This window comes from Podarcis filfolensis, assembly GCF_964270895.1.
Source record: "Podarcis filfolensis genome assembly, chromosome: 7".
NCBI classification, from domain to species: Eukaryota; Metazoa; Chordata; class Lepidosauria; order Squamata; family Lacertidae; genus Podarcis; species Podarcis filfolensis.
The window spans coordinates 7515110-7527393 of record NC_139603.1 but is presented as its reverse complement, the minus strand read 5'-3'; the positions used below and the strand labels follow the sequence as shown (position 1 = coordinate 7527393).

Here is a 12284-nt window from a genome sequence, read left to right as displayed (position 1 = left end):
AGAGAAGTGTGACTAGCCCAAGGTCACCCAGCAGCTGCATGTGGAGGAGCGGAGACGCGAACCCGGTTCCCCAGATTACGAGACTATCGCTCTTAACCACTACACCACACTGGCATGCAAACTTGGCATGGGAGCAAAACCTTATCTTTACCTTTGGCCTCCAGTTCATCTGGGCCTTTGTCTGGCAGTGTCCAGAAGGGTTACATCACCACTGTAGTATGGGAGATTTTTCATGAGGAATAAGCTCTCACTAGGATTGGGAAATACTTCAGTTTTCTAGGTGCCAGGATCTCTTGATTCCCAGACAACTGAGCACTTTGGACTTCTTTAACCCAAGGAACTTCTCCACAATTTTCTGTTGAAGTGCTATGGTAAAATGGCAATTTAACATTTAACTGGCAGATGCACAATTATACCATTAATGCTGAATGCCTGTGCAAAAACATTGTTCACATCAAAGTGCTATTAAATGCCACATCATATTGCTAACTCCTGCGTTGTATTTTGTATTTGAAATCACTCCTATGGCTAACATATAAATCCTTCAATATAATATGTGTTAGCTCATTCTCTTAAGTTGAGATAAATGAATAACACTCATTTATGAATCCTTTCAGGACTATAAACATTTGTCTTCAACTCCCCATCCCCCCCACCCCCAAAAACAGTGCATTTCCTTAACTCTGTTAGGTTGGCATGTTTATGGACTCCTGCAGCGCTCTGATAAAAAATATGATGAAGCTATTAAGTGCTATCGAAATGCTCTGAAATTGGATAAAGACAATCTACAAATTCTAAGAGATCTCTCACTGTTGCAGATCCAAATGAGGGATCTTGAAGGCTACAGAGTAAGTAATTCCTCCAGTTTTTGTGTTGAGCTTAACTGAAAACTTGCAAAGTGCTCTCTGAATATTTACTAGAGTTGGGAGGAGCATTTGAGTTTAATTAGGTTGGGGAAATGGACATGCCAATGTTATCTGGGCACCATCTTATAGGTATATGATTTATTTGCCATGTTCAAAACCGCCATTGTACAGAACAATTGGGGGGGGGGGGGACTTTACAAAATTGTAGCACACGGCAAAATGGAAAACCGTTCTTGATGTAGTACCTTCCATTGCTACTTGCAACACTATTCTTTAATTCTGGAGGAGTGGCAGTGACAGTGGCAAATTGTAAATTTACTTGCTAGTAAACATAGTTAAGGTCAGAGGTTGGGCTGCTGTTATAAGTATTTAATAAGAAGTCCAGCTGAGCTTTTCTAGTTTTCTTTGCTGTTAAGTCTTCATCCTTTTTTTCATTAAACAGAATCCTTTTGCACTGTTGGTTAAGAATGGCAAAATTAATTATTTGGTAGATTATATTTAGTTATATTCATTATCTCTTTAAAGGAGACCAGGTATCAGCTGCTGCAGCTGCGGCCCACGCAGAGGGCTTCTTGGATTGGATATGCAATTGCATATCATTTGTTAAAAGATTATGATATGGCCTTAAAATTACTGGAAGAGTTTAGAAAAACTCAGCAGGTAAGATCTTTTAAAAATGTCAATTATTGTACACAGTTAAGAATCTGAGTAACTGTACTGTAGTCAGAATTATTACTTATTTTCTGTTGTTTTTCTATCCATTGTTCGAAAGAATTACAACTTTGGGATATAAAGCAAGAATTACAACTTTGGGATATAAAGCAAAGAAGACGTGCCATTGTTTTATGAAATGTTTCCATTTATTGTACATTCAATATCAAATTCTTTATAGTCTCAGTTATGTTAGTGGAATGATAAGCTAATCAAGTACCAGAGATTGTGATACATTATACACCTGAAATTAAAAAATAGGATGCCACGGGCAACACACACAGGTGGTTCAACATACGCAAGTCTTTGTACTTTGTCCTTGATGGAATACCAGAAGAGTATTGTGAGTTGTCTGTAAAGCTGTCATTCTTGATGGGTGGATCAAATTTGATCTCTACAGGTCCCTCTAATAATTTTGTTGTCAATTTGAAATAAGACTTTTCTGTGAAGAAGCTAAATTTAAATGGAAACCATTAAGCCACGATATCATGAAGAATTGACAAATGGTGTTGTCAGGTAGCACACAAATTCAGTTCAAAGCATCTGTTTATAATTTATGCTGGTGGGTGGAATTATTCACTTCCTGAATCATATACAGTGGTACCTTGGTACTCGGAACGGCTTGGCTCCTGTACAATTCGGCTCCCGAACGCTGCAAACCTGGAAGTGTTCCGGTTTCTGAATGTTTTTCGGAAGCCAAATGTTTGATGTTGCTTCCATGGCTTCCGACAGAGTGCAGGAAGCTCCTGCAGCCAATTGGAAGACGCGCCTTGATTTTTGAACGGTTTCGGGAGTCAAACAAACTTCCGGAACGATTATGTTCGAGAACTGAGGTGCCACTGTAAATGCTTTTTTTTTTAACCTCGGGAATAATATGAACCTGGAACATTGTGACATTTTTGGTACTTCAGTGAGGGATAACGCTATCAAAATACTTTGTTTTGGGGTTTTATATACCTGGGTTCAAAATACAGGTCCCCCCTTTATAATGCATGGCAGCAGGAGACTTGTTTCTCCTCTTGCTGCATCTCTTTTTAAAATTGGAAAGCATGTATGCATGAAGTATGAATAGTACAGTACAGAAGTACTTTGATACCAGAGTAAAAAATGTATCCTAAGAAAAGAAGCAAATATGAATGTCAATAGTTGAGAGGATAATTGAGGAGATCAACTTATTGCTTTGTCATTTTTCAAGGGAAGAATTCTTTTAAATGACTGTTCATTTCCAAGTTCTAATTCAACTATCCAGTGTCCCTTTATTAACCAAAAAATAACTTTTGTGAAGTTAGTCTTCTGGGGCAGATTAAATGTTAACTATTCTGTTATTTTCCAGATCCCTCCTAATAAAATAGACTATGAATATAGTGAATTAATATTGTACCAGAATCAAGTTATGAGAGAGGCAGATCTGTTTCAAGAATCTCTGGAACACATAGAAACTTACGAGAGGCAAATATGTGACAAGCTCATGATAGATGAAATAAAAGGTAATACTTTTTTTCCTTTTCACATGCTGAAAATATTCCTTCACGTGAATCTTGGTGTGTGAGGTGGTTCAGTCTAGGGAGCTGGGGACCATTAAACCTAGAGGAAGATCACGTTTCCCCCTTGTCATTAAGTGTTTCTTGGGGGGGACTCTGTGTGTGTAATATAAACATCACACAGACATGCATGCACACACTGTGCAGACACATGCCAGTCCATAAACATTTGTCTGAAATGTTCAAACAGTTTAAAGGAAAGGCTACTCTAGATTAAAAAGATACCCTATAGCGCCCATCCCTGTCTGCTTCATCATGCTCCCATTCCATCACCGCAAGGGCTCCCATGGCAGGCTCTGTCACCAAACCGCCTGGTGAGGTTGAAAGGCAAGCTGAGCACCACCACCATCCTTTTGTATTTTTTAAATTTATCTAACAAAAGTTATTTACCTCTTGATGACAAGAAAACCTCTTAAGCAGTGCTTGTTTTCAAGAAAAATAGGTGCTGTACTGTTTTTAATACTTGATTGGGAGCCGCCCAGAGCGGCTGGGGAAACTCAGCCAGATGGGCGGGGTATAAATAAAAAATTATTATTATTATTATTATTATTACCATGAAGTCATTACAGTAAGTCGCTGGGTGACTCAGGGCAGCGCTGAACAGACGCAGCAAGACCTGTCTCATTATCCTAACCAGAATGCTCATTCCATATCACATCAGCACTGCCCATGCTGGGTAGAAACTGATGTGGGAGAGTATTATGATCAGGGGCAGATGCGGGATGTTGCTGCCGCACAGTTTCTGAGCAGCTTTCTGCAGCGTAGTCGGTCAGTGTCATCATCACTGTGGCTTATTGGCTCTTTCAGGCTTCCAGAGTTGAAGACTTCGCCTTCCAGCTGTAGAATGTTTCCCTTAACTTAAATCTGGTTTACGATTTTATTCTTACTTTAGGAGAAATGTTGTTGAAGTTGGGAAGATTGAAAGAAGCTTCTGAAGTCTATAAAGAGCTTATTGACCGGAATGCAGAAAATTGGTGTTACTATGAAGGCTTGGAGAAAGCTCTACAGCCACGTAAGTGTTGTAGTTATAAACTTGGTTTGCACTTTCTTTATTAAGCAATTGGTGTCTTGTTAAGTTCAGAAATCGGAACTCTTGGAACCCTAGACCTTGAAAAGAAGATGGGTATTTGAATTTCATTGTCCAGCATAATTTCCAGTGTTTTATCTACTTATAAGCCTATCTGTACTCAAAACCATAAATCATTATCAGGGACTGCTTCATATGGAGGAGCCTAAAGAGTGAGCTAAATGGCTACGTTCCTTATTGAAGTGATAAGCTTACAGCTTTTTAGCTACTTGTGTTTTTAAGCGACTTCAGTGTACAGAAACCCATCACCCTGAGATTAAGAGTCTCGTGCTGTACCAACTGAGCTGCATCAGAAGTATAGCTCAAAATACTATCTTTGGAAAAATGCTGCCAGAGAAATGATGGTATGCAAATGGAAGAACCACCTATAATTACTAAATTTACTCTTAAATGTGCTTCACTGCACTATGCATAACTATTACATTACAAAATTTATAATGAAATTTCAATGCTATGCTCCCATTTACTGCTATTTACATTCAACGGCTTCAGTGGAGTTAAGCAAAGTTAGAGGATGGCAGCCTTTTAAAGATTATATTTTAACCTTTATAACAATGCTACTTTTTTAAGGTGCTCATAGAATTGCTTCCTCCTCTATGGTAACTTCTGGAGCTCCAACATGTGGTTTCAGAACTGAGGATTTATGTACTGCAGTTTGACTTTTGACATTGATGAAATATTTTGCAACATGGTTGCACCACAAAATTGTTTGGTTTTTTAAAATGCACGCGTGCACACACAGCATATTTCTATCTTTCTTTCATCAGCTGTTCTCTTTCATCATACTGAAAACTGCTTTTCAACCTGTTCTATATAAAAAAATGCAGTTTGAGATGTTCACCAAGGGCTTCTGTTGAAGAGGACAAGATAAAATTCCTACTAGTGTGGTTTTCCATATTGCATATAGGCACACTTGTGATTTAAACCAGATGCTTATAACATACAAAGACTCAAACTGTACATTTATCATCCACCAATAGGCTCTTTAGATGAGAGACTAGAAATGTATGAAGAAATAAGCAAGCAACATCCAAGAGCGGTTTCACCTAGAAGATTACCTTTAAACTTTGTCACAGGTAACATTGCATATTTCTTTTGTACCTTTAGAACTAAACCGTTGGCCCCACATACCAGCAGCATGCAAAGTCAAACCATTGTGGAACTCAGCGCTGCAGCAGAACGACTGTGAGAGAGCAGAGCAACTGCGATTTCCCCCCTGGGAGCTTGGCTTAGGGTGACAGGCCAATAACTGCCAATACAAAAGGCAAAGGGGATTTTTTGCGTGGAAGGCAAAATTGTGTGCTTAGCACAAGTACAGTGGTACCTCAGGTTAAGAACTTAATTTGTTCCGGAGGTCCGTTTTTAACCTGAAACTGTTCTTAACCTGAAGCACCACTTTAGCTAATGGGGCCTCCTGCTGCCATCATGCCGCTGGAGCACGATTTCTGTTCTCATCCTGAAGCAAAGTTCTTAACCCGAGGTAATATTTCTGGGTTAGCAGAGTCTGTAACCAGAAGCGTATGTAACCTGAAGCGTATGTAACCCGAGGTACCACTGTACTAGAGCAAGACAGGAATCCCCTCTTTTCATTGCAACCTGCTGTGTCCCCCCAAAACATTACTGCTGTCGGTTGGAAGATACAGAACAGGATGGGATTCAGCACAGAAAGCTGCACCACATCGTAAAGGATTGGTGAAAGTGCTTCCACTAGCACAGAGCCACCATTTGGCCCTGTCAGATGGTTCTGTCAAATGCTGGTCACAAAACAGCTGACTTTTTTTCCTTTCTAATGTACACACATTCAGATTCTTCCTGTATTAGCATAGCACACTCATCCTTTATTGCTGTTACAAACAGCAGTAACGGCCACTAATTGTAAGGGTTCAGATATCTTCCTTACGTCATTTTTTAACAACTGTGTCGTTAAAACATCATTCTGCACTCACTGAACTCCTTGGGTATGTCATAGGTTCAGTTAAAGAATGTGCTATGTGTGTTTTTTTAAAACAACAACATCAACCCAGTATCCTGGCAGGCTAAAAAGGCTGAAATTATGTATAAATTATGCAAATTAGAACAATTATTCAAAACATTCAAATTTGCTCAAAAAAAGACCAGGTACAAGTATTTCTGTCAAAGCAGAAAAACTTTTTAATTTCAAATTACAAGTAGATCACTGTTCTTACCAGCTTCTTTCAGGTTTTAACATAAAATTTATAAAAACTATATCAGTAGTGCAACACTAAGTAATAAGAATATAACCCAATGCAATTTTGTTTCTAGGTGAAAAATTTAGAGAACTAATGGATAAATTCCTGCGGGTTAACTTCAGTAAAGGCTGCCCACCCTTGTTTACCACTTTGAAATCTTTGTATTACAGTAAAGAAAAGGTAAAACTCAAATTTATTCAGTTTTCGTACAGCTTTGTGTGTCTTACAGATAATTTACCAGTAACAGTCACTTTTCCTTTCCATTTCTCATGCCATGGTAAACTGTAGTAAATGGTTAAGATTAATATGCCTAAGAAGAGTATTTCACTCCTTCCCACTCTCGCTGGGTGGTAGGAAACAAGCTGTGACCCTTGACTTATGCCTGAAGCAGGGATCGTGGGTTGTTTCACTCCCAACAAATCATGGTCTGTGGCCAAGTTTGTACTTGGCTTATTGATCATGGTTTGTTGGAACAAAGCAATGTTCCCTGGTAACAGGAAGCCAGGGATCTAAGCAAGGGAGAACTGAGCCTTTGTAAATCTGTGTTTAAATTTCATTCATCTGCCATAACCACCTGAAAATTTGATTTCGGATAAAACTTGCTATAGTCTTGTTTATCTACCCTGCTACAATTTTCTATTTTACTAGCTTACTTGGAAGTATATTCTATTGAAATCAAAGGGTGCCTACTTGCGAAATATGCATAGGATTGCAGCCTAGAGAGCTAGATGCAGTTTCTGTTGCTCACACATTGTTGACATGCCGTTACGATTTTCTAAACTTTAAGACTTTATATATTTCCAATCCATGTCCTCCTAGTGAAGGAATAGTACAAAAGACAATAAAATGATTCTGAAGTCTTCATTTTCAGTAGAAAAAAATGATATAAAAACTGAAAGAAAATATTGTCTAATGCATTTAATAACTCTTTGTGGAATTATGTCTTTTAACATAAACTATAACATAATCTCTAATGTTAACTTAAATATGTGGGTAGTGTCATGCAGTAACAGTTTAAAGCTTATTTTAAAAACATTTTCACAATTTCAGTAGCCGTATATAAAAAATACTTCAGCGGGGTGGGAGTGGGTGTATAAAAATACAACTTAAAGGAAAATACACTGCTGTTATTCTTACAGTAACATAAACATTAGTTGTGGTTCGAGGACCCGATCCCCGCGTAGTGAAATGAAGACACAAGGACAAGTGATATAAGGTTAATGGGCAAGAAAAGGCCACAACTTTATTGATTACAGCAAGTGAAAAGGTATTGGCTTAGGCATTGGATCACGTGACTTGACTCCACCCACTCGGAGAGGGGTGAGTCTGAAAAGGGGGGTTTATTCACCAGTAGGTGGAGCCCGTTGATGCTAATACAATTATAAGCTCTCCCCTGATGTCACCGAGGGTCGTGCCATGGCCCCCCGCCACACAGGGCATCGGACAGGATCCACGACCGCCGGATTCCTTTAACGGAATACCCCAAAATTGAAGGCGCAGGCGATGGCCACACCTAGCCCTTCCACACATCGCAACATATTCCAGTGCCTAACCTACCCACCAATACCACGAAAGTTGTGACGGTTGCTACGAGGTAGGCGAAAAAACCACAAAGCCTAATGCCAAATGGGAAAATTCCTACCAGGCCCCCCGGCCAACCAGGGCAACCAACCTAAGGTCCATAGCAAGGCCAAAAGAGAATTGTAACCCTGAGCTCTAAGGGAATGGAGGGTGGGTGACTTGCGACGGGACGACGAAAAGTGAGGCCGCGTGGCTGGTGCAGCAACAGGTTAAGTTGCTATCCACACCCTTTCTAGCCGCCTGATTGGCCGCCTGCCCATGGGCATGGTGCGCCAGCCAGGTGAGTGGGCGGCAGGGGGCTAACGCCCCCTGCTTGAGGCTTGGATCGGATCCCGCCCACAACCACTCCCCTCTCTTGAAGTCTTTGTGGTTCGAGGAACCGATCCCCGCGTAGTGAAATGAAGACACAAGGACAAGTGATATAAGGTTAATGGGCAAGAAAAGGCCACAACTTTATTGATTACAGCAAGTGAAAAGGTAGTGTCATGCAGTAACAGTTTAAAGGTTATTTTAGAAACATTTTCATAATTTCAGTAGCCGTATATAAAAAATACTTCAGCGGGGTGCGGGTGGGTGTATAAAAATACAATTTAAAGGAAAATACTCCTGTTATTCTTACAGTAATATTAACATTAGTTAATATTACTCTTAATCTTCAGGTGAATTGCTGGCTGTTAAATAGTCAGGGAAGCCATGACTTCCTGACTCTTTTGGAAGATGGGACTCAGAAAGCCACATGTTGTGTGGTTGTACACATTTTTATGAATAGGAATTCTTAAAGTAGGATATTTATGCCAAAATAAGGAGCTGTTGTTGATTTATTGTACTGTCTTTAGGAAGCTATCCTGTATTCTGAGTGGACATTTATCTATATAGACAGCAGTTGATCAGGACCTTGGAAGAAGTCAGCTGGATGGCTTTTAAATTGAAGATGGGTTTGGAAAGTTGAAGTTGATAGATATTTTGTCGGGTTTGGCCTTGTCATTTTGACACAATAAGATACAGTGGTGCCCCGCAAGACGAACGCCTCGCAAGATGAAAAACCCGCTAGACGAAAGGGTTTTCCGTTTTTCGATGCGCTTCGCAAGATGAATTTCCCTATGGGCTTCCTTCGCAAGACGAAAGCCCATAGGGAAATCTCCAGGACAGCGGGGAAGCGCAGCGCGTCTTCCCCACTGTCCTCAGACCTCCTCCGAAGGCTGGCGGCAGGAGGAGGTCTCTCCGCCCCACCGGCAGCCTTCGGAAGGCTGCTCCGAAGGCTGGCGGTGGGGCGTAGAGACCTCCTCCCGCCGCCAGCCTTCGGAAGGCTCCTCCGAAGGCTGGCGGTGGGGCGGAGAGACCTCCTCCCGCCGCCAGCCTTCGGAAGGCTCCTCCGAAGGCTGGCAGTGGGGCGGAGAGACCTTCTCCCCGCGCCAGCCTTCGGATGGCTGTCCTGAAGACTTGCGGTGGGAGGAGGGTTTTCCTTCCCACCGCCAACATTCAGAATGCTGTTCTGAATGTTGGCGGTGGGGAGGAAAAACCCTCCTCCCACCGCAAGCCCCGGGAACAGAGGAGAAGCGCTGCGCACCTTCCCCTCTGTTCCCGTACCTGTACTGAAGGCTTGCGGTGGGGAGAAAAGCCCTTCTCCGCACCGCCAGCCTGGCAAGCGGTCTCCATAGGAACGCATTAATTGATTTTCAATGCATTCCTATGGGAAACCGTGCTTCGCAAGACGAAAAACTCTCAAGAAGAAAAAACTTGCGGAACGAATTAATTTCGTCTTGCGAGGCACCACTGTATAAAAATAGAGGATTAAGTGTTTTCAAAGAATTTTAGGTGGCAGTTTTGTTCCCAGCTAGATGCAAAACTTTAACTTTAGCTGTAAGAGCAGAGGCTCTATTTTCATTTTATAATTTACACATAGAGCGGTATCTAGTGCACAGACAGACATAATTTACACAGCAGGATTTCCCCTTTTCTTGCTCATACACACACAGAAATCTGCCCTGGAAGATCTCCCAACCCTCAGGCATAGCTTTTTGGAGCAGTAGAGAGCATAATGCAGCACCACATACCTGACCTCCCTCCAGATAAGTTACTGCTGCACACCTGGAGGAGGGGCAAGGTCAATGCAGTGGCAGAGGCACTCAGGTGCTGCTGATGCATTAACCATGTGCTGACCTGACCGCCATGTCTCCCCTCTCCATCTCAGGATGCAGCAGCAGGTTGGCCAGAGGGCGGTCAGGTAAGCGGTGCAGCCCCACAGCGCCATCCACTTTGGTTTGGAGGTAGGAGGAAAATTCCCATACTGCAAGTCTTTTCCACCTGTAGAAAATGGAACAGGTTGTGTTCCCTGGACTATTTTTATAACATAAAATACATTGTGTAGTTGTTTGTGTAGATGGGTGCTATTCTATCTGCCCTGCTCATGGATGCCCATAGCCCAGTTGTCTTTCAACAACTTTGTAAGTTGTGCCACTGGAGATGTCTGTATCTCCAGGTTGGGTTACTGCAATCACCCTAGGGCTGCATCATCTGAAGGACTGCTTGCTAGTCTTATGAGTCTGCCCCTTCCTTGGCCCTTGCATCAGTTAGAAAGCTGCATCTTGGAGGAGGAGGGCTGTGCATAGCATTGATTTCCTGCTCATTGTATCAGTCGCAAAAAAGCTTCACAAACACTCTTCAGAATTCTAGCAGTCAATCCTTCAGAGTGAAATACGAAGGGAGGACTGTAAAATAAGTCAACATCAAGGTTTACGTCAAATGTGTTGCAGGTGTGTTGATTCCATTGAAGCTCAACATCATGTGTCCTCTTTGAGTAACTTAAAACACGGAGAGGCTGTGAGGAAATAATGCATGAGGGAATGACTGGCTGGAAGAAACAGCAGAAGTCTCAGAAAGTGTGCTCAGGAAGGTAGGCCGACTCCCCCTGAAGACTTTTCTTTTGCCCTCGTAGGAAGGCTGGCTTTGTGCCTGATAGGAAATAATGGGGGCCTGAGGAAAGCTGTGGTAGCTGCAGAAGAAAGAGAGTCTCTTCCACAGCCAGAACAGAGGGAGAAAATCATTCTGTCTGACAGGATGAAACATTTGCACAGGCAGAACCTTTAGCATAATGAGATTTCACCCTGTATTCCACCTTCTGCTTCCAGTCTTCAGGAGGAGAGTATCATCGTTTTTATAGCAAAAACAGCACCACATCCACACAAATGGGAGGAATCAGCAGAAAGAAAGAAAGAAAGAAAGAAAGAAAGAAAGAAAGAAAGAAAGAAGGAAGGAAGGAAGGAAGGAAGGAAGGAAGGAAGGAAGGAAGAAAATGAAATTTCCACGAGTGTGTTCAGATAGACTGGGCAGGACAGAGAGCTACTGTGGAAGTAAGGGGGCTGGTCTGCAAAGTTGCCCACTTTGCAGCACATGCTGCATTTGGGTTGTGAAGGCCAAACAACTCTTGGCTGTGGGGTGGGCGAGGCAGCAAAATAGGACAGAGGGTATGAAATGGGGAAGAGGTGAGTGAAGAAAGCAGCAATGGAGAAAATGAAGACGGAGGAAGAAGGAAAGAAAATAGCAAAGAGGAAGAAGGGACAGCGAGGAAACGGGAACTGAAGTGAATATACAGTGGTGCCCCGCAAGAGGAATGCCTCGCAAGACGGAAAACCCGCTAGACGAAAGGGTTTTCCGTTTTGGAGGTGCTTCGCAAAACGAATTTCCTATGGGCTTCCTTCGCAAGACGAAAATGTCTTGCGAGTTCCTGCGGGGTTTTTTTCCTCCCCCCCCCTTTTTCCCAAGCCGCTAAGCCGCTTATCAGCTGATCCGCTAAGCCCGCTAAGCCGCTAATAGCGCTAAACCGCTAATGGGCTTGCTTCATAAGACGAAAAAACCGCAAGACGAAGAGACTCGCGGAACAGATTCTTTTCGTCTTGCGAGGCACCACTGTACTGAGACTTGCAGAAAGGGAAACTAGAACTTGAGAAGAGTATGGGGTTATTTGGGACATACTAGGGATCTGTAATGTTTCACTTTTCCATGCCTACTTGGCAGCTGTGTATACCCTAAACAGCTAGGAGGAGCTCCTCAGTGTTCCTCCTTGCCATGCCTAGCTTGGGAATCCATCCCTCTAACCTGTCTGGCAAACCTCACGGATTGAGAAAAAGCTACTGGGGCCAGGAGGAGCCAAAGTTCATTTTTGCCACCTTACGGAGTCCACCCATGCAGCTTGGGTGGCTCCTTTTCTTAACATCAGCTTAATTTTGCTTGGTACCTCTCCCTCTTGCCTTCCTTTGAATCCTCACTCCCTTCCGGTCCTGCGAGCTCA

At 42.4% G+C, this 12284-nt stretch overlaps 1 protein-coding gene across 2 annotated transcripts in view; it reads left to right on the top strand.

Annotated features, from left to right (window-relative positions):
• NAA16 (N-alpha-acetyltransferase 16, NatA auxiliary subunit) overlaps positions 1–12284 on the top strand; it is a 36948-nt gene that overhangs the window by 7906 nt on the left and 16758 nt on the right. Inside the window, exons 4-10 of one of the 2 annotated variants that reach the window (XM_083624643.1) lie at positions 691–848; positions 1392–1526; positions 2911–3064; positions 4011–4130; positions 5186–5281; positions 6489–6615; positions 8679–8990. In XM_083624643.1, the coding sequence (XP_083480769.1) occupies positions 691–848; positions 1392–1526; positions 2911–3064; positions 4011–4130; positions 5186–5281; positions 6489–6615; positions 8679–8775 (887 nt within the window). In that variant the 3' untranslated portion in view covers positions 8776–8990. Of the gene's footprint in view, positions 1–690; positions 849–1391; positions 1527–2910; positions 3065–4010; positions 4131–5185; positions 5282–6488; positions 6616–8678; positions 8991–12284 lie in introns of those variants that run through there. The other variant, XM_083624642.1, reaches the window with a different exon arrangement.